This window comes from Nothoprocta perdicaria, unplaced genomic scaffold, assembly GCF_003342845.1.
Source record: "Nothoprocta perdicaria isolate Ctin4 unplaced genomic scaffold, notPer1 scaffold_390, whole genome shotgun sequence".
NCBI classification, from domain to species: Eukaryota; Metazoa; Chordata; class Aves; order Tinamiformes; family Tinamidae; genus Nothoprocta; species Nothoprocta perdicaria.
In genome coordinates, this window is record NW_020455633.1 from 240,012 (window position 1) to 262,089 (window position 22,078).

Genomic DNA, 22,078 nt, shown 5'->3' on the forward strand with positions numbered 1-22,078 from the left:
CGGGCGCCCGCGGGCGCCGCGCGCTATAAGAGGCGGCGCGGGCGGCGGGGCCGCAGCGGGCGCGGCGCGGGAGCGAGATGAGCAGCGCCGGCGCCGCTGCAAGATGCTGGATGGACACGTCCTGCTCGGATGGCTCTGCTCCTGCGCGCTCCTAGGGCTGCTCGCCTGCGCCCCGCGGCCCGCCGCCGCGTACTTCGGGTACGTGCCCTCCCCGCCGCACCGCTGCTTGAGGCACTTTTGGGGCTCGTTTTGCTCTCTTCTGCGCCCGCAGCGCGCGCAAGGCTTCTTTTCTGTTTTTATTATTATTATTATTTTGTTTTTTTTCGTCGTGCCCCGGGTGCAGGTGCCGCTTTGCCGCAGCAGGGCTGGGTGCAGGGTCAGCTCCGCGGTGTCGCTCCCGCGGGCGCGCAACTCACCGTGCGCTCCCGGCGAGCGCTGCTTGTCCCTGCCCGGCGCTGTCACCGCTCCCCGGTCCCCTGCGCGAGTGTCGGGGACAGCTCTGCTCCCTGCAAGCCTCGGTAGCAGCGCGGGCGCGGAGAGCACCCGGCTGCAGGTGCGCTTGTGCTGGGAACCTTCTATCCCGCCTAGACACGGGGCACTGTCAACCTGTCTCCTTTACTCCCTGATAAGCTTGGCGCGTGGCTAAATGCTATTTTCCCCGCCGTTTCCTAACGCCGGCGCTTGCAGCGGTCTCCAAAACGAGCCGTTTTTAACGCGGAGGATGGGGGTGACTTTGCGCCGCATCCCCGCGCGCCCCGTCCCGCCGCCGCTCACCTGCGCGCTGCGCGGCCGCCAGGGGGCGCCGCCAGCCCGGGCCGCGGCGCGCAGGTGGACGCGGCGCCCCCGATTCCCTCTTTATTTACCCCAAATCGCTCTCCCGTCCTGAGTCTTTCCGCCCGCATGGGTCCTCTTTCAGCCCGTATGTTTTTGCGCATTTTTTTTTCCCAAACTGCTCTGCTTTTCCGTCCCGAGGGGGTTGCTCTGCTCACAGTGCTGGGTTGGGGGATCACGCTCTTCATGCTGCTATGGTTTGGTCGCTTTGGGGTCCCTATAAATGGTGCTTTAGTCCTTTGTCTGCTTTAAAAGACCTGTCTGGAGGGGGATCAGCTCACGGGGGTGAGGCGGGGAGGATACAAAAAAAAAGATTTGGTGCTCACCAAGTTGTTTGTACTTAAGGATAACTCTTGGTCTGGTTCAGGATGTTGTGTTGTGACCGCTGGTAGGAGCCACTGGACCAGCCTCGGGGAAAGTTTTACTAGACTTGAGATCTCTTTCCCCCCCCATACGCTCCCTCCTTTCCAGTAAAACAAATCCTGGTGTTGAGGCTTGTCTGTTTGCCTGTGGTCTGGCAAAGCTTTCCAAAGAGTGCTGCTTGTATCTGCCATTCCCAGCTCAAGAAAGGCTCATTTCCTCATTTCCGAGGCTGCTGTGCGAGGGAACAGCATCAGCTCAGTGCATGAGGACTTTAGAAAACCCCTGGGTCCCCCCACTGTAGTGCACAGAGCATGATGCTGAACTGCTTATCTGCTGAGGATCATCAACACTGGGTGCTTATACCCTGTTTTTAGGACTTGAAATGTTGACTTTAACTGTCTGGTGCCCGTAGCAGCTGTAATGTGGCAGGCAATTCCATTCCAGTTTCCTGCTTTGGGGATTTCTCTTCTGGCTGACGTGGATTTTAGCAGCTTCACAGTGAGGGGGTTTTCAGGTCTGCTGTCCTGCCTGCTTCAGGCTATTCCCTGTCCCAAAACACCTCTGGGACAGCTGCTGCTCTTCTCATCCTGATCTGAGGCTCCCTCTCTAAGGAGGGCAGGAGGCTGTGCCAGATGTGTGTCCCAGCCCTGTGGAGCATGGGGAAGTTTGCTTATGTGAGGTGTCTCTGGGTCGAGCCCCAGCAAAGGCTCAGCATCTGCTAATCTCATTTTGCTAATAAGCCTGAAGCAGCGATCACACTTGCTGAGCTGCTGGGGATGCTGGAGAATATTCAGGGCTGAGGTCCAGGGTCCTCGTTAATGCCTGGTGAGATGTGATCCAACAAGCGTGTGGAAGAGGAGCTGCTCCTTGCAGCAGGCATTGCTCATAAGGGAAGTTGCAGGTTCACTCCCCAAATCTGCTCCCGAGGGGTTCCCAGTGCCTTTGCAGATGCCTTGTGGTAGCTGGTGTCATCACCTCTCATTATATCACTTTCCATATGTTTGTAGCTGCAGAGATGGGTGGGCTTCCAGGTGAGGAGTAGCCTCTCTATCCGTCGCCCCTAATCTTGAACAATTGGAGGCTCTGCTGCAACCATAGCAGGGACTGGGAGGATAACCTGGATGCATCCCCCTTGCCTTGGGGGCTGTGATAAAGATGACTTGGTTGATAAGGTGTCCCAGGCAAGGAGAAAGGATGCTCCTTCATGGTCCAAGGAGCTGGTGTTGTGGCACCCTTTGGTGGCCTGTGAAACCCTCTGCTCTGTGGGCTCTTGTCCCCATGGTGGGCAGCAGACATCAATGGGTGGCCGTGTTAAGCAGATGTCATGCTGCAGCTCCTGCTTAGCTGCCCTGCTGGCTGTGGGGGGATAGGGACAGCTGTGGGCGATTCCCTGCCCCCTCCTCCACTCCCCCATGTCTTATTTTGGGGAAAGAATTTGGTGTTTCCAAATGTGTGGCCTGCCTGGGAATTAGTGCGTGGGGACAGGAGCAGGGCATGGTTACATGATAACGAGATTGTGTCAGCATGTAGTTATGTCTGGGGCTGCCCCCCTGGGGCAGCGGGCAAGTGGGAAGGGGGGCTGGAGCAGGGTCTGGGCAATGCTGGGGTGGGAAGGCCCTGGAGTGGGGGTGTTACCCTCTACTGGTGGCTCATAGAGGCTTGCAAACAGCCAAAACATTGCCAATAAATGCTCTAAACCAGGCAAGCAAAAGGGCATGTGCTGAAGGTGATGCTCTGCTGCTGTGGGGCAAAGTCCAGGTTGGTTCTCCTGCCTGGAGGTGGCTAGCATCCTCCTTGGGGTTTGGTGCTGCTCCTAATCCTATAGAGAAGCAGGTTCTTGCAGCTGTTGTGTGGCACCTGGAGTGATGCTCATGCAACCAAGTGGTGAGTGGAGTCCCCAGGCAGCTGCTCCCGAGGGGCTCGTTAGCTCTGGTTAATGGAAAGCAGCTGGAAGAGGCTGGATGGGGGGGGGATGCTGTGATGTTGCACTCTTGCCTAATACAAGGCTGTTCAGCTTCTAGGGGAGGCAGAGGGTTGGCAAAGTGGAGCAGGATTTAATGGGCTGCTGCTGACTCCGGGTCACTCGGCAGCTTCCCTGGGGATGCCTGAGGGATAAGGGCATGTTTTAGGACAGGAGTATTTCTGACACTAGCGCTGGTTGAGTCATACCAGAGGGGGAAGCATTGCCTTGAGATCAGCGCTGGCCAAGCCTGGCTGCCCGAGATGCACTTGCCGCTCCAAGAGCTCTTCTGCTCGGATGTCTCCTCTGAGTCTCGGCTGCCTTAACATTAACTTGCACCATATTGTGATTGGTGGTGGGGGATAGCTTGGAGCAGCCCCAGATTGCTGGGATCCTGGGGCAAGCATTGCATTTCACTCTGTTCTGCTGCTTTGGTGGCTTATCGGCTTTGGTTTTGCGGTCCCTTGCCTCTGTATGCTCTGATTACAGACTGATTTTTATTTAGATGCAACCAAAAAATAGGAACCCACAAGAAGGCTGAGCTCCCTTACAGCATGGAGCTCACTTTCCTTTCCTCCCACTGCAGAAGGAGCTCGAGCCGATCTGCTCCCTCTGCACAAACACTTGTCAAGCCCCAGTAGTAATGTTACAAGTGGCTCATGCTCACATAGTGTTTATATTGACAGATTGCAATGTTCTTCATAAATGTAACTGATCTGCACCCTGCACGCAGGCAGCGGGAACCCTTAAATGCTTGCATGGGGGAGAGGAAGGGAGGGGAAGCATAGCTTGCCCTAATTTACCAACCTGGCTACTGAGAGCAGCACTGCTACTGCACCACTGGGGTGGTTTTTTTGGTGTGGGAAGTGTAATATGTTTTTGCTCACCCTGGCAGGTGCAGGGTGGGTAACCCCAGCTGGGATCTAGATGCTGTTGGGGTGGAAATGTTGCATGCATGCTCGCACAGGGCTTAATTCTGCAAAAATAGCCACTTTGTGAACACGAGACTTGTGACTTTTTGAGGGTTAGGGGTTGAGTGACCACCCTGATGGTTACAGCTCCTGTAGTGGGCTCAGAATTAGCAAGGTGTTCCCATGTGCCACTGGATTGCTGTCCCCAGTAAAATCAAGCTCTCTGGTGCTGGCATGCTGTGTTTTCCAGCCGCAGTAGCCTGTGGATATGCTGGATACGAGCGTGGCTGCTGCCCATCAAGTGTTTCTGTCCCCGTCACTGGATGGTAGTGTGGAGCTCCGGCTGGAGCCTGGCTGTGTGCGAGCTCCTCGGGAGCAGTAGTGATGCCAGGCCACAGAGCGCGAGCTCTCCAAGCGCTCCGGCCGTCCCTGGCGTGCGCTGAGACGTTGCAGCTGGCTTCTGGATCCGGATGCGGGCTGGAATGTTGCATGCAGGAGCACAGCTGGAGCAGAGGCAGGAGGCGGCTGGAGGGGCAGCTTGGACAGCCCAGTGCAGGGCATGGGAGTCTTCTGCTTCTCAGGAGCTTGATGATCACTTAAAGGGCCGTTTTTTGAATATAAAAAGTGGGCTGTGCCTCTGCTTCTGCCCATCTAGGTGAATTGTCATATCAATCCGAGTCCTCTTTGGCTTCTCTCCCAACTTTGGCCTCTCTGGGTGAATTCCAAGCAGTTTTTAAACCTCCGTTGCATTGTAGAGGAAACTCTCATGTACAGAAGCATTTGCTTTGTAGCTGTTTGGAGGCAGCGCTGTAGGTGATGGATGTAGTGCCATGAAAGGTGAAGAACCCCAGGAGCACTTAGAAAAAGAGCTACTTCTGCATGCACAGAGCTGCTTCGTCAGCCCTGGGGCCTGGAACTGTCCCAAATCAGCCTGGGCGGTACCTGCAAGCTCCCTGTGCCTGCAGCGTGCTCAAGGAGCAGTGTAAAACCCTATTCAGGCAGGGATTAGTAGGGCTTGGATCCATGTCCTGGCTTGTCAGAACTGACACATGCCTGTTTCCCATATCTGGAAATGGCCATGGAACCCATCTCTGGTGCACAACTTGTCCATGGTGTGTGTTGTACAGCCCTATGTCCAAATGTGCTTTCTTGGTGGGATACCTATGGCACAAGTGATTCCTGTGGGGGCAAGATAACCATTTATAAAAATGAATACCATAATCTGCTAAAGGAGGAGGAGATGAGAGATTTTTTTTCTGTAGTGCAACTGGTGATGCAGAGCTAGAGGCCAGGCATCTACAGGGCTCTGGTTTCCTGGTGAAAGGCCTGGTCAATGATTAACTGGCTCTCTGGAAACTGCTAACAGCAATAAAAGGGAGTCTAGCCCTGCAACCCCAACACAGAAAGCCCATGAGTGTTTAATAATTAAAGGCCTTGTGATTTATCACAGTGTAATGAGAATTTGCTTTAGGTTTATTCAGTGGTTGGTAATTGAATTAGTCTGTAGGCCTGGGAAGGCAAATGGTTGAGTAAAGAGTCTGAAAGGATGAACCGTGATACTCCTTAGCCTAAATCTTTCCAACTAGACTGGGTTTTGTCAGTCTTGGCTTTCTTTGTCTGCTTAATCCACTGTGCTGGTAGACTTCATGGTGCACTTGGCTGAGCGAAGGTTTGCTTTTCCTCATGAAGTACTGAAGCTTAAGGGAGGAGGCATTGACCTAATGAGCATAACCAACAGTCCCAGTGTTGGGCTGGCTGAGTGGCCATGGGGTCTGCTGTGCTGAGGTGATGGTGGGACTTGGGAAGCTCAGCTTAGAGCATGTGCAAGTCTCCTTAAACAGGGCAACTTGGGCTGGATGGGAGTTCTGAAACTTTCCAGAGATGCCAGAAGAGAGTCTAGATTGGAGTGTTTCCATGGAGGGAGCCATGAGTGATGTGTGAAACTTTCAAGAATTGTTAGGTATCTGACAACTGAGGGCTATCAATACAGATGGGACAACTCCTATCCTCATGTTTAAGGAATTAGAGTGCAGAGAGAACCCAATGCATCACAAATGTCTTGACCTGCTAGAAATAAAGATTCTTTTGGCTGTTTTGTGCTTAACCATAGGCACTACAGCTACCTGCTGGAGTTGGCCCTCCTGGGTAGTATGGCACTTAGTGAAGTATATACTAGATATATCCTTTTACCCCCAATTTGAGTGCCTAGGTGGTAACCTGCTAGATACTGATTCCCAGTGCTTCCTTGAAGGTGCTTCTCTATTTTTTCTTTTAATTTAGCAATGCAGGAAGTCTGGTGTGCCTGGCTGTGCTGGCTGCAGCCCTGCTGAGCTGCTGGCTCCTCTCCATAGCTAAGCGGCCTCTCTCTCTACAGCCAGACGAATTCTCTGGTGGCTTGTAGCGTGTTAATGCAATTGGTTTCTCAGTCTGAGAAGCCCTAACAAGCAAAGGGACCAGCTGCTGGCTTGTTAATGATACTGTGAAAACACGGATGGAGGGCTACTGTCCCTTGTATGGGATGCAGCTGTAGGGAGAGTTGTGGATCTGGGACCAACATGGACAGCCTGGGTGTGATGTGTGCTCCTGACCTAAGGACCCAGCTCAGACAGTGCTGAGTAGCAGAAATTGTTGTGATTCAGGATAGAAAGGGTTAACCCTTTAGAAGTTGTTCTTTGAGGTCTAGTTTTAAGCCTTTTTTTTCCTTTTTCCCCCCTTGTTTTTAACTGTGCTTTTTAAGGTTTCCTCAGAGTTTGGCTGTAAGTGCTAATGAGTCTTATCTCAAGATACTGTCCTAAAACACACTTATGAAGTTTATCAGCTTGGTGAGGTTTACATTTTATTGTAATGTATGTTTGCATTGTGCTAAGTGGAACAGTATTTTGTGACTACATGGATAAACACAGTAATTTAACTTCAGGGATTTGCTTTAGCTGACAGAAAAAACTAATTCTGATTTTTTTTCCCTTTGGCTGTTGCAAAAAAAAAAAAAATCAATCAGTTCCTGTATATGCTACTTGGTCTTCATGTCTGTTTGTGAGATTAAATCATTCTTCTGGAAGCTGGGTAAATTTTTTTGCAGGTTCAGTTGCTGGGGATGAATTCCTTAGAGGGAAGGGGAAATAACAGGTTAATCCTGAGATTGCAAACAACCCAAGAACATGGCTCTCTCTGCAGTAGAACATGCAAGTGGATCTGGCACGAATGCTGTGAGCCAGTGCTGGCTTGGAAGGTAGCGTGGTGCTTGCTGTTCATGGCAATGGGTTGACAAGCACTGAGCATGAATTTTATGAGCAGATCCATTTGGCCTAGGTCATTAGCAGTAGCAGTTAATTAGAGCCAGATGCTTATGAAGCTTAGTGCAAACCCCATCTTGCCCTGTCTCTTCATCTGCCTTGCACTGGGTTGAGGGTGAGGATCCAAATCCTGCACCTGCTTTGTTTGGGTTGACTAGGGACATTCCCAGAGCAATCAACAGGTTCAGCTGAGCTTCCTATAGGAAGCAGCCTTACCCAGCCAGGGGATGCAGCTGTGGAGCTCACCTGTAGCTCTGCAAGCATCTCTCTGCTCCAGCCTTCCTGGGCTGTCCATCTCCAGTAAGAAATCCAATCCCCAAGCCCAGAAACCCTTGGGGGACAGTCCACCAGAACTGATACTTTATTTAAAAGACCTGACTTGTTTTGCTTAATCTTGACAAAATTCTTTCCTAGTGCTAATCCTCTTCCAGTGAAAGGTGAGAGCTCCGAATACCTGGCAAGCTAATAGCACAGCTCTTTCTACATCCCTGGGCCTCTCTGTAATCAAAGGTGAGGGGGGGCAGGGATGTTTTAATCCCCTGCCAAAGATAAATCTCCTGCTGGGAGCTAGCAGGGAGTTATTTCCCAGTCTGTGGTTAGGAAGGCCAGAGGTGAAACAGCCACTTGAGCTGAATCGCAGGTCTAACCAAAGATCCAATGCTTCCTTTGGCTCATCAGCCCAACTGTGTTGCATCCCTGATGACTTTTTCTATCTTCTGGCTTGTCCTGTGTTGACTGTGGAAATCCAGAGGCTTAGCATGAGCTTCAGGAGGACAAACTGAAGAGCTTTTCTTGGGAGAGTGGCAATGGGACTAAAGGTCTTGAGCAATCCATTCTGCTAGTGCTGTGTGCCCATGCCATTTCTCTATTTGAAGTTAAATGTCCATACTGAATTTTGTTGCAAAAGCTGATGAAAACGTGTAGTAGATGGAGAGCTGTCTGGTGCAGGAGAGGCTCTGGGCCAAACAGCTGGTGTTGGAAGGGGACCCATAGTAGCTGAAGGGGGAAGATAATACCCTATCACTTGGGTTGTAGGTAGGGAGAACCTCAGGTAATGGATGGTGGACCCTGATCTGTCTAAAGGCTGTGTGGGAGGGCATACAAGCCAGTGAGCTGCTCCCAGGGAAGCTGAGTGCTGGTCAGACCAGCAATGGAGCATCCTTTTTGGGCGATACAGGGGTTAACTGTTCCCCTTTGCAGCAATGTTGGGAAGTGTGATCTCTTGCTTGCTTAGTGATCTCTGAAATGCTAACAAAGCAGGAAACCTTCTCTTTCCTTAGCTTTAACCTGTAGACTTGGCATTGAGGCAAGGTTGCATTTCAGGGGTGCAGCATGGCACCCAGTAACCCTCCAGCACCTTATGATAGGTGCATGCCTGCATTTCCAGAGCTCAGTGGCCCTGCAAACAGGACCGGACAAGCATTGCTCCTGCTACTGTCAGCTGCCTCCGGCTCCTCTGTTTATGTGTCTAACTAAAACTTTAAGGCTGGTTAAGGAAGAAATCTGACCAGTGCAATGGAAACCTTCAATTCCCCATGGTCCTGGGAGGAGAATAGTAGTTCCAGGCTGGAGCGAGGAATGAACTCCACTTGTATGCTGCCTTGCCCATCCAGGAGAATCAGCCAGGAAAAACATCAACAGTTCCATTAAAAAGTCTGCTGGTTTGCTAAAGTAGTGGAATAAACATACCTGTAAGCATAACGGCCTGAACCGCACAGGAAACATTAACTGGAGTGAACATAGGCAGGCTTGCTCCCTCTCCCCCTGTATATTGATCTGATTTAAAAAAAAAAAACCTCTGTATCCATGGTAATGTGTAAATCAAACAGCAGCTGGTGGCTTATTAGCTGGGGAAGGACCTGCTTGGATCAAGAGCTGAGGGGTTTGTTCCTTTCCTAGACAGGCAAAACCCATGTGGAGTCTGCACTGGGCTACTGCTGGGGCTTGGGGGGCATACCCAAGGTGGGGGTGCCAGCAGTAGAAATTGGGGTGAGATAGGGTTTGGGGGAGGATTTAGCCATCTAAGTGCTTCATGTGACTCTTCTTTTCTTCCCTTCCCTGTTTCAATAGGAATTTTCTTCTTTTCCCCAAACCTGGGAGGGACTAGTAGAAGAGCTGGCGTGGAAACCAGTGGGCACAGCAAGTGGCCAGCAGTACCCTGGGAACTTGCTGAGGTGCAAATGAGAATACCAAATAAGTGGTCCATGGTGGAAATAGCCTAAGAAATTCTCAGCTGAGCCTATTCCCTGGTGGCCACATGAGGATGGAGACCTGGGAGCTTCTATGGTCTTGGTGGAATGAGAAGGGATGGTGAGCACCAAGCTCCTGGTTGGGAGACAGTGCTAGTGGTCTTGGAGCTGCATATCAAAAAAGCTCCTCCTTGGCTGTACTCAGCATACAGTCCAGAGATAAAACACTTGGAAAATACCTTTAGTTGTAACTAGATGGCACCTGTCAAGCACAAGTGGACATTTCTATCACAGTCTTCTTATATTAATGTCTTGGGCCACTTCCAGCCATGTCAGAGCAGAATAGCCCTGTTCTAGCTGTCCTCCTAGAGAAGCCCTTGAGGTAGATGGATGTGATTACTGTGTGCTGGAGATGGTCTCTGTGCTCCTAGGCCTCATCTGCGCAGCCACTTAGCACAACTAATCTGAACTGACTTTTAAAGTGGATTAGTTCAATTACTCTTAACTAGCCCCTGGTGGAAGCACTCTCCTTCAGGATTAAAGAGCCTTAATTCACTTTAACATACTTGATTTCAGAGCAAATCAGCCTAAACTGAATTAAGAGCACTTTACAGCCCTGTGTGGAAGCACTCCTTCAAAATTAATGTGGTTTAACCAACCTGCTTTGCATTCCTGTGCTCAGTTCATTCCAGTTAGTCTTGCTCAAGTGTCCCCTTACAGATGGCTAATATAGTGAGCCTCCCAAATATAAAGCTGCAAACAGATTACCTAGGCTGGTGTGTGTGCCAGCTCCTGAATCTGCTGATTCAGTGCTTAAAACTGTCCAGCTGGATTGCTTGGATTCCTGCTTGCTCTCCTTTGTCCATTTTTTACTCTACTTTTTTTCTTTAGATAATACTTTTTTTATTCTTTAAAACCAAAATGCTTGCTTTTTTCACTTTGGAATGCAAGGCAGCAAGTCATGTTTTAACTGTCTTTAACTGCTGCTTTTAACCCTGAATTTAAATGGACCTGCTTCACTAACAGCACATGCATCTTACTACTCCAGTTTAACTCTCCAGGAGAAAGTGATCTGAGACCTTCGGTGGTTGTAACCTGTTAACTTATTTAATGCTATCTTCATCCTTGGCTTTCAGCTGGAAGTGCAGATTTGCTGCTCTGGACCCAAATGCATTCCCCCTTGAGGGACTGGGATGGAGGTGGTTGCTTGGCACAGGTTTACACTCTCACTATGTATGTGTCTGAGGGACAAAGTTAAACCCGGCAATTCAAACATGTATTGACATCCTTCATTTTTTTAGCCCTGGGTTTTTCATGGCTCATCTGACATGCCAAAGAGAAGGGACTAGGCCTCCTGCATAGGCAAGGGGGCATTCTGCTGGCTTCCCACAGCAGGTCTGGAAACCATGCAAAGTCACCTCAAAAGTGTCACTGAGTTACTTCAATGCAGCCATGCAAAGCCTGTGACTCCACTGGGCACCTTGAGGAAGCTGATGGAGAGGTTCCCCAAAACTGTGAGGAGTCCCATTTTAATCAGGAGTGCAGAGATGCTCTAGGTCTGGTGTGTGTGTTGTTTTGTTTGTGTTGAAATCCAAGGAGTGAAGGTGAAAAGACACAGCAGTCTGCTGCCTCTGAGTTATACAATGGAATGGGAAAAGCCTCTGTCTTCATATACTTGAACCATTCCTGGCACACACTTCACCATCCTCTGCAAATCCTTTCAAAGACTTGATGGAGGATGCTCCACTGCAAGTCAGGCCACTTGTACTAGTGTCACACTTCTTGGCAATGAAGTTTCACTATAATAGTGTGGGTTTTCTCCTCTAAAATATCAGATCCTTAACCTCATCTTTACTGTGTCCTCAAGATCCTCCAGATGCACTGAAAAGAACCTGACTGCTAGGCATGTATCTGTTTGTATAAGCTTTAAACTTGTAGTGTTTGAGAAGACACTAAGGCCTTGATGAGAGGAGATGTTTCACTGAAGTACAAACTTTTTTGTGGGGGGAAGGAAGAGGAAAAGGGGGTGATGCTCTTGTCCCTCTTCTTAGATCATAGATAATAAATGCAATCTGCAAAACTATCATCTGCAAAGCCTCTACTTGTCCTAAGAGTGTTTGGATAAGGCCAAAATCCTTCTGGAGTGGTTTTTTTTGAAGGCCTCTTAGTTGGGGCCATGCTTCTGAGAAGCAGCTTTTCAAAAGGAGGCCCCAAGTGCAGTTTTAGATGCTGAAGGTGGTGTTATTCCACCAGGAGTGAGCCTGACTCCCCTGTCTAATTGCCACCCTTCCTTCCAAGGAACTGGAGGTGAGGATCTGCATTGCCTATCTGATTTCTTGCCTCTCTCGTGGATGTCACCCTCTATTCCAAGCCTTTAGCCAAAAATTTAGACTTCAGGCAATTGGTTTTGATTGAGTTTGAGACCATCAATTAAGGGGAAGTTAATGACATGCCTCTGTGAGGTGGAAGCTGCTCACAGTTAAAGCTCAAGCCATACTGTGGCTTTCCTTCCTTCAGGGTGCCCTCAGGGTGGCAGGGAGATCCAGGGCTATTTTTTGTTAGTGAGAGTGCTCAAAAACTAAATGTAAGACCTGTTTAGGTCTGTGTACAGGGACCAGTTGGTGTGTTTGTCTGAGGGGCTTCATGTATGGAGGTAATTTTCCCAACAGAGAGCCTTAAATAATACAAATAAAGAAGAACCTGGACTACACATGAGACCATTAGCCCTTTCTGGATGTTTTGTAGGGAGCTGTGCCCTGTTTTAATAAGATTTTGCTGCAAAGTATACATGTGCGCATGCAGAACACTCTGTAAGACTAAAGACTAAATAAGTGCAAGGTCCTGCACTTAGGGAAGAATAACCCCAGGCATCAGTAGAGCCACAGACTGACCTTTTGGAGAACAGCCCTGTCAAGAAGGACCTGGGTGTCAGGGTAGATGACAAGATGACCATGAGGCAGTAGTGCCCTGGTGGCCAAGAAGGCCAATGGGATCCTGGAGTGCATTAAGAAGACTATCTCCAGCAGGTCAAGGCAGGTGATCATCCTGTCTACTCAGCCCTGGTAAGGCCACACCTGGAGTACTGGTCTAGTTTTGGGCTCCCCAGTACAAGAGGGATGTGGAGCTGCTGGAGAGAGTCCAGCTGAAGGCTATCAGGATGATCAGGGGCCTGGAACATCTATCCTGTGAGGAAAGCAGCTTGAGCAGCCTTGCTCACCCAAAGCCTTTGATTTCACCAGACAGCACAGAAGATACTATGGCCTTGGGGAATCTGAGCCGGCTCCTGAAACAGCTTTTTGAGAAGATATGAATCTTTAAAATGTGGAGTGCTCTAAAATCCACTGGCAGATCAAGTCATGTGAGACTTAATGATTTTCATTTGCTTGTTCTTAAAGTGCTTGTGAAAGGTGGTCAATACCATGATCCAATTTGTCTGGGGAAACTGAGACATGAAACAGTAAAGGGATTTGCCTATAGTTATCTGAGAGGCAGTATTAGAGGACAGAACACAGGTTCTTGGTCCTGTGCTTCTTGTTAGCAACTTGCTTTGGCGTCTGTCTCTGGTATGTGATATGAAGAACTGGCCAGGATATGGCTTCAGATATGGTTCACTTCATCCTAGATTTTGAACCAGACTTACATAAGTCTGCTTGAGAGGTGACTCCTTTTTATGCATTGCTAAAACCATGAGACAAAGGAGTGAGAGCTGCTAGAGTGGCTCTTAATCAGTCCTGATAAATAAGCTAAGTGAAAATGAACCAGGTGAGTTATTGGTGCAAATGGCTTATAGATTTTTTTCTGATTTCAGACTGATACATATAAACCTTCACAGTTGACCTTTTTCTGCAGTCAAGCAAGGAGTAAGAGGAGGATGACTGTGCAGATATGTTAAACCTAGTTAAATTTAATGTGGCACCTCTCACAGAAAGATGGACTTTTCTAAAAACTCATAACACTAAAAATTGCTATCCCGTGTTGTGGGGTTTTTATACATCCTGCTTAATGGGTTCAGACTGGAACATTTCCTGATCTCTTGCTGCCCTGTTTTCAACAGCCTGTAGGCACCCTGTGGGCTGTTGTATTTGGGTGCCAATATAATGTGGGAAGGATTTGCCGTTTTTAATTGTTTCTTTCCTACCTCACTTCTAAAGCACCTCTAATTCCATATTACCCTAATTGTGATATGCAAATTTTAAGAGGAAACTTGCTGCCAGTGTATTTTAACATTCTTATGGGCAAGCAGCCCCCTACATAACATGATAAATCTGGACAGCTTTTCTGACCAAGGAAAACAAAAAGCTTTCCAAATTGAGAAAATTATGTAAGGAAAATCCGATGAGGTTTCTCTAAAATTAAACCTGCCTAACAAGCTCTAGTGCTTTCAATGTGAAACCAGTGAGGACTATTGGGGGGAGGCTGTAAAACTTTGCCTGTGGGTTGTCCATTGGTGTTCTGAAATTCTTTCCATCCACTGATCCACTTTCCCATTTGATGCAACCAAATGTGTGCAGGAACATAAAGCTGTCCATGCTTATCCTGACACCAACACCCTGACTGAGGAGCAACAGAAGTTTTACCCAGGAGGTTCACAGGAGCATTGCTCACTCATCCTCTACCCCCATACACCTTCTGCCATGTAGCATCCCGCTCAAAGGTGTGACTTCGCAGCTTGTGGAGGAGTGATGTGATACCACATCATCTGAGACCAAAGATGTCTAGGATGAGCATCTGAAGCGTGGGTTTTACAAGCTGAGTTGTGTGTTCTAGGCAAACTCTTGCCCTTCATCCCTTTGGAGAAGATTAGTGTTTGCTTCCAGAGATGACTGTCTTCTCCACAAGGCTTCCCCGTGGAAAGTGTGGTTCTGGAGTCCATTCCTGTTTGTGTTGGGAGCTGTTGTGCCGGGAGCTGTTGTGCTGTTGCTAGCCCAGTATTTCCAACTATTGCAAGATATGTTGCACATGTAGATGAGGCACTTAAGGACATGATTAAGCAGGTGTGGTGGCGATGGGTTTATGGTTAGACTTCATCTTGAAGGTCTTTTCCAACCATAATGATTCTATGATTAAAGAGGTGCTCAACTCTTTGCTAGTATTTATGCTGAGCAGGTTTTGAACTGCTGATAGAGTGAGGTGATCTCAAGGGGTTTATGGCACTTTTTCAGTAAGACTTTCCAGGTGTTTCTATCTAGTATTCAGGAGAACCTCAATGTTGCACTGTTAACTCATTATGCCCAATAGATCTGTCAACTCAGAGGTGCACAAGGTATTTCCATCTGGGGAAAAATCTCCCCTAATTGTATTGCTCTTTATTTGCAGACTGATGACAGGTTTCCAGCAAATGTGTGGAACATTTGTTAGTGTTGCTATCCTTTCTCATTGCCTGAATCACTTTCCTTCTTGGCCCAAGGTCCCACGGAGTTCTTTCAGCCAGGAGTTACTGAAATCATAAATGTGTGAAATACCAGGTAGATAAACATTTTAGTTTCACAAATACTTCAATCTAAATGTTTTCCGAGGCCCTCATCAAGAAGGATCAGCCAGTAACAGCATCTGAAAGGTCACAGCCTTGCTTCTGTGTGCTCTGATCTTCAAGATGCTAAACGTGTGTGAAAGCTTCAGCAAAAGGCCTGACATGCCATTGCTGTTCTCTAAGGCTACAGGGAGCATCTGTGTGTCCTTTTAGGCTTTGAGCTTGCATCTTGGAGCTATGCCTGCCTGTATTAGCTATTGTGATAATGCTGCCTGGAGCGCCCAAATGTGACATGTATCAACTGGCATCTTGGCAGCACTAAGTGTAAGATTTCTTTGCAGTGTTGGTTTATATCTTTTTTCTCGAATGTGTGTGAATTACTGTTATGATTTATTCTCAAGCTGGAACTTTGGTTTTATCACTTAAATACTTTGGAAAGTTGGAGCCCTTTTATAACTAGTTGTAAACTCTTTCACTTGGAAGAAAACTCCAAATGTGAAGTATGCTGCTCATTCACACAGAAATTATATATTACAGAGCTGTGGTAGCAAGGTGTACTCCTCTGTGCTGTTTGGGCCCAGCTTTCCTTCCTGAAGCTCTTGTTTGGTAAAGTTGATATTTACCTCTCACCACCTCCAGAGTGGAACTGGGATTGTTGCTGAAATGCAAAGATTATCAACATGATATCTTTCAGTGAAAAGCTGAGAGAAATCATGTGTAGGAAACCAGTTTGAGTGCTTTCTCCTCAGTTATGAGGTCCGGGCAATTAACTGGTAGGTACTTGCAGTAGTGTGTTTTTGATAATAAAGAGCAATAGATTTGGGCCATGAAGGCTTATTTCTTCTACCTTCTCCCCTCTATAGATTGAGATCTGTTAGCCTGTAATATAGTGCCTTGCAAGTTGTTCCTTCACTATAAGAAGTCTTTCCTGGACTCCAGCTTCACTATTGCCTCTTGCTCCAGCTTCATATGCAAGTTACATGCTGCTGTTAGGGCACTTTCAACTGCTGCTATTTGGTGGCTGCAGAGCGATAAACTTGAGGGATTCCTTTCTCCACCACTGAGTTCTGCCACTCTCATTCCTGTGGCTTGGCCCACGGAGATTCAAGTGTAACCTGTGCATGCTGTGTTTCAAGTGAGATAAGAGACCTATGAGTTACTGCAGAATGGTTAAGGCGGGAAGGGACCTCTAGAGATCTGGTCTAACCCTCCTGCTCAGGCAGGGACACCTAGAGCACATGGCACAGGACCTGTTTGTCAAGGTGGGTTTTGAAGACCGCCACAGAAGGAGACTACAACCTCTCTCCACAAATACTCCACTCTTTCCTCCCCACACTCTCCCCTCTGGTACTTACACATATTGATCAGATTTCAGTCTTCTCTAGGGGCCGATTAGTCTTTCTTCATATAAGAGATGCTCCAGTCTCTTAATCATCTTTGCTGCTCTCCGCTGGACCTTCTCTAGAAGCTTCATATCCCTCTTATACTGGGGAGCCCAGAACTGCACACAGTGCTCTAGGTTTGGCCTCACCAGAGCTGAGGAGAGGGGCAGGATCCCCTCCCTTGACCTGCTGGCGACATCCTCCTGATGCAGGCCAGGACCCCATTGGCCTTCTTGGCCACGAGGGCACTGCTGGCTCATGGTTAACTTGGTGTCAACCAGGACTCCCAGGTCCCTCTCTGCGAAGCTGCTCTCCAGCAGGTCGACCCTGAATCTGTACTGATCCCTGGGATTATTCCTGCCCGGGTGCAGGACCCTGCCCTTGTCCTTGTTGAACCCAATGAGGTTCCTCTCTGCCCAACTCTCCAGCCTTGTCCAGGTCCCTCTGAATGGCAGCTCAGCCCTCTGCAGTGTCAGCCATTCCACTCAGTTTGGTATCCTCTGCAGACTTGCCCAGGATGCACTCTGTCCGCTTGTGCAAGTCCTTGATGAATAAGCTGAACAGCATTGGGCTGTCCCTTGAGAAACAGGTGGACAATGCTGGGTGTCTTGGTAACTTCAGGAAGGCTTGGAGGGAGCCTAGGAAGTGGTTGGGAGCCTAGCTCAAAAGGCATGAGCTATTGCAGGGGTGAGGAATGAGCGCTGGGGATGGGACAATTTTCTTGATGCCAAGCCAACTAGAAAGTCTCAAGCACAGATGAAGAAAGGGGAAGTCATCTGATACCGTCTACCAGGGAAGGACGTACAATCTAAGAGGAGGGACGCAGCCAAGTTTTGTCACGGTGCTATAGAATTTCAGCTTGGAATTAAATAGCAGGGCTGTCTTCCAGCATTTTGCTTAAAGCTCTGAGACTTTTAATTGGGTTTGTAGGAAAAAAACAGGAGATATATTAATGTATACTTCTGTTACTTTTTTAAAGCTTAAACCTTCTTGAATTTCCTAATGATTGCCCTTCAAGATGCATTCATTTCTGTCATTCAAACATACATTGTCACAGACTTTGAGGACAAACAAAATTAGCATAAAGTTGTTGGTTCAACCAACTTTGAATTTCTTTTGCCCTAACTTCTGGCTATTATCTAGGACTTAACCACTGAGTGGACAGCTCAGGTCCTGCCTCCTCAGTGCCATGGGGAAATCTTCTTGGGAGATTTTTTTGCCTTTTCTCTGAAACCTCAGTGTTGATATTGCTTTGCTATCACTGCCTTGTATTGTTTTTTAAGATATTGCTGTGTAGTTGAGTACCTTCACAATGTCTGAGAAAACAGCAACAGAAGACAAAACAAAAAAACCCTAGATGCTAGCAATTTGATTGTTTCAATGTGCTAGCTCTAATTGGGATGGGTTTCTTACAGTTAGGTCCTGTATTGTCTTGGGGTGATGACTCAAGTCTCCAGATCCACTGAAGGAGGTGGGATGTGAGAATTGTAAAACAAGCCTACATGTGTTTAAAAGACAGATGGAAATTGCATTTCAGGCTGGAGCTGTTCTAGTTGTGAATAGCTCTAATGAGCATTTGTTGATGGACTAGTCTAGGTGACAGTTCTTGATATGCTCTCTTATGATTTATTGAAAACATAAACTAAAAAAAGCCACAGATTTGTTCACAAAGTCCTATGATGAAAGTATTTTGCTCATGCAATATGCCCAACATGTTTTTTTTATTTTCCTATTTGTAGTGTATCTGCCAGACAAATCCCCCCTGCCCTAAAACAGGGCTATAAATGGCTTTATTTGGTGGTTTGTACGTGCCAGAGGAGCTCCCTAGCCTGTGTACCCTCCCCAGGTATAAACTGCAGTCCAGGCAACTTGCGCAGCCCTTGTAGAGCTGAAGATGGTCTTTGGCCAATGCATGTGTGACAGCTGAATGCTGCTGCCAAAATGTACCTGCAAATGAATGCAAAGCAGGTGTTTCATCCACCTGGGGATGTTTTTAATATGGAATTACTGCTAGCATTGGGCTGCAGAGTTATATAGAGGAAACTTCTGGGATGAGCTATATGAATGATCTAAATCATCTCCTTTGCATGTACACAACAATAGCATTTTGTTTCAGGACTGCATGTGACTTTTGTTCTGCAAAATTCTAGGTTTTTTATGTGAACTGGCAATTACTAAATATTTCTTTTTACCATTCTCATGAACTGTGTGACCTCAGGGCTTATTGAGATCACACTATGGAGATTCTGTACTCTACTGAAAACTTGTTTTCTCATGGGTGTTTTAAAGATGTCATCTGAGACATAGAGCTTAAGGAGAGCATGAACAAGAATCTTCTAATCTAGAGCATCCATGATGATGCTGCAAATCAATTTTCTTTTCATTATTTCTGGGTACTTAGAATTATTATAGGCTGTCCCATGTTTAGTTCTTACTAGGGAAACTCAAAGGCTCAGTACCTGGAAAATGGGATGTGCTAATGACTTGGGAATGGCTGTGAAAGCTGTTTGACAGACTTTGGTATCACATCATTGCTGGAATGGGTTCTAATTCTCTATTGTAACACTTACAAGACCACAGTCTATTCTTCCCATGGTCCTCTGCCTCCTTTCCATCTTGTCTTCCTCAGGAAATGAAGACAAGATGGGAATCTGTAAGGGAATATCTTTCATGGAATGAAGCAGTGCTCATTTGCAGAGGGTTTTTGCATACAGTTGATGGAGAAACTTGTTTTCATAACACATACTCAGTTATGCCGTTGTTCCCCGACCCTTGAATGATTGAAATGTAATCTGTGTATAACAATTTTATGCCCTCTTTTGTCTTCTGTCTTGAGTTCACAACGAGCAATATAAAGATAAAACTTCTAAATTTCTACTTCATCACTGTTTCTCATATGGACTAATGCATTCTGAAATCAAAAAGTTTAGGAATAGGTATCACTACTAATTCTAATATGCAATTATGTCAGCTAAATGCCTTTGCAAATCTGGGAAAACTGATCATCCATTCTTGGGCTAGAGGATGAGTCTAGTAGTAAAGCTAATCAGGAAGATTCTATTGATTCCAGTCAAACCTTGGGAAATACTGTTATATGATACTTTGAACTGCATATTTAATGTTCTACCATGAGTGTTTTTTCTGTCTTAATGCTATCAGTAGGTGAAAATTGGAAATCCATCCACAGACCTTGTAGCTTATTTACAGTGTGTTTGTGGATAACAAGTGGTGCAAGAGATGCTTGTTTTGCTAGCTGTTGGTGAGTGATTTGAAACCTGAGGACTTGCACAGATTGGTTGAAGGTGTCTTGGTGATATCCCAGCATGTAAACTTCATCCAAGCTAAAGTATCACCAGGAACTTTTGTGTTCCTTCCACTGGCTGGTGCACAGCAGTTCCATTCTGGGTCCATTCTTTAGTGCATTTGCTCAAATGGTAGGAGTTTGTGTTTACAGATCTGCAGGCCCTAGTCCTAATGTCTTTATTCAACATGGTCAAGGATATCATCCTATTTGAAATTACCAAAAATCTTTGGAAAGGAGGATTTTTCTGATGTACACCAGGAATGTGAGGCACTAGGCTTCAGCCCTGCTGATGTTCCTGAGAATCACTGGTTGTGATGCTCTGAAGCAAGTGGGTCCTCTTTCCATTGAACCTTTCTTCCTCGAGATACTTTCTACCATGATTGCTTTGTGCTTTTTGTGTTGAGATTGAAAAATGTTCCTCCCTTTGAAGTCTATATTTGGGGAGAGTGTAGAAGTAACACTGCCTAGCACTGCATTTGTTGGGACTTTCATGTGTTTCCTCACCTGACTTGTTACCCAGAGGTCATATTTTAGACAGTGACTGTAACCAGAGGCCTGTTCTGGCCTTCTTGAAATGCAGCAACCTCAGCCTCATGATGTGTGTATCTTATGGAGCTGAGGAACCGTTCTCTGCAAAATGAGGTGAAGGGATGGGGATACCACAGTTGTATCTCACAATACTCCATCTTCATATACAATCTTAAAGTGAAGCTCTATTCCTTCCACCCCCCCCCCATCCCAACAAAAAGCTTAAAATCTCTTAAAATGCTGTAAGGAACAGTTTTGGCATTTGGTGGGGATTTGGGTGGTGAGTTTGCAGTGTGACATAACAGGTCTTTGCCTCCATAATCTTTTACCCCTTCCAAAACCCAGGCATACAGAGCCGATTCAATGCTTAATCTTGGTGTAACGAAACCACCTCGTGGTTTCTGTATTTGGATTGATCTAAATTGGGATGGCAGCAGTTCTCGAATCCAACAGCTTTGGGCTATTTTAGGTAGTGAAAATCTGCCACTGGCACTATGGGAGGCATTTATATGTAACAAGCTAATTATGTAAAATGCACACTGTCCACTTGTTAAGATCGTCTTAAAGTTTCATAATCTAATCAGAATTTGGTATGTATAACACTTAGGTGATTTTCCTCCCCTGCTGCCTTTTTAATACAACTTAGCTTGCATGATCAATACAGGAAGGAAGTGCTTTGCTTAATACTGGTGGTTGATAGTGGCCCACATGCCTCTCTAATACAATGGATAAAGGATTTTTTTTGAAAAAATTACTGAGCACAGATGCATTGCTCTAAAGTTGGATGATATGCAACCATTAACATTAAATCCCATCAGCTGAGTAGTACTCACTGAATAAAGCTTTGGGACTCCTTGGGCCATGATACTTTGGTATGACTCTGTTAGTATGAGCTCTGTGATAAGTATTGAGACATGAAGTGATGTCAAAGGTAGATCTGACTGGTGTCCATGCAGATGGTCCCATTTCCTTTGAAAGGCAGGTGAAGGTCCTGCAGCCTGCACAGGTGTGAGAGTTCAATGCTGACTCTCTTGCTAATCCTCTGCTGGTGAAAGGAGTGACTTTTTCTTCTCACCTATGCTAAATGTGCCCTTCTGAAGAGCTGCAGAGCCTTAAGTGCTACCTAAATCCAGAGTAGTAGAGGATAATTGCAGGAACACAGAGCACTTTGCTATGAGCGTTGAAGACTCAGGCTGAAGAGAAGCCTCTTAAAGACACTTTGGTTATCAATATCTCTTTATGAATCACTCCTGTGCTTAACCACTGTTAAATCATCTTCTTGTCTTCAACAAAACTTCCACAATAAGCATTTCTTACAATGCTGTGGGACCTTTCATGATGGTGGGGAATGGAGACCAGGTAATGTTTGTATTGCTCGTTCTTTTCTTCTCTCAGTGGGATAAATGGATGCATAGATGAATAGTGTTTGGAGATGTTGGGGAAGATCAAGGCAGAAATCCAGCAGTGGTGTTCAACAAAAGGTAGTAAGGGAAGACCTTTGAAATGTTCTTGTACTTGGAGCAGAAGGCAGTAGGGTTTGATGCGGTTGGCTTTATGGAAACGTGTTTCACAGTCTAGGATACTACAGCAAGAACAGTCTTCTGCTCTAGTGATTTATCTTTAATAGCTTAAAATGTTGGCTATAGCGAGTTTGTTTAGACTCAGTCCTTGAAATTTGGTTTGGAGCCCACCTTCAGATAGACCTTTGAAACACCTCTTGTCAGGAATGACATTTAAGATGAGCTATACTCATTAAGATGAGTATAGTTTCCTCTTGATTTTTTTCCCCCTCTTTTAAGGAATCAATTTACTGTCCTTTGCATTACTGTCTATTAGGGCTCAGAATG

At 46.7% G+C, this 22,078-nt stretch overlaps 1 protein-coding gene across 1 annotated transcript in view; it reads left to right on the forward strand.

Moving 5' to 3' along the window:
• Positions 1 to 69: 69 nt before the first annotated feature.
• Positions 70 to 22,078, forward strand: part of WNT9A (Wnt family member 9A) — a 48,424-nt gene continuing 26,415 nt past the window's right edge. The window contains exon 1 of the mRNA XM_026044947.1: positions 70 to 198. Within this exon, the coding sequence (XP_025900732.1) occupies positions 104 to 198 (95 nt within the window). The 5' untranslated portion in view covers positions 70 to 103. The remainder of the gene's footprint in view (positions 199 to 22,078) is intronic.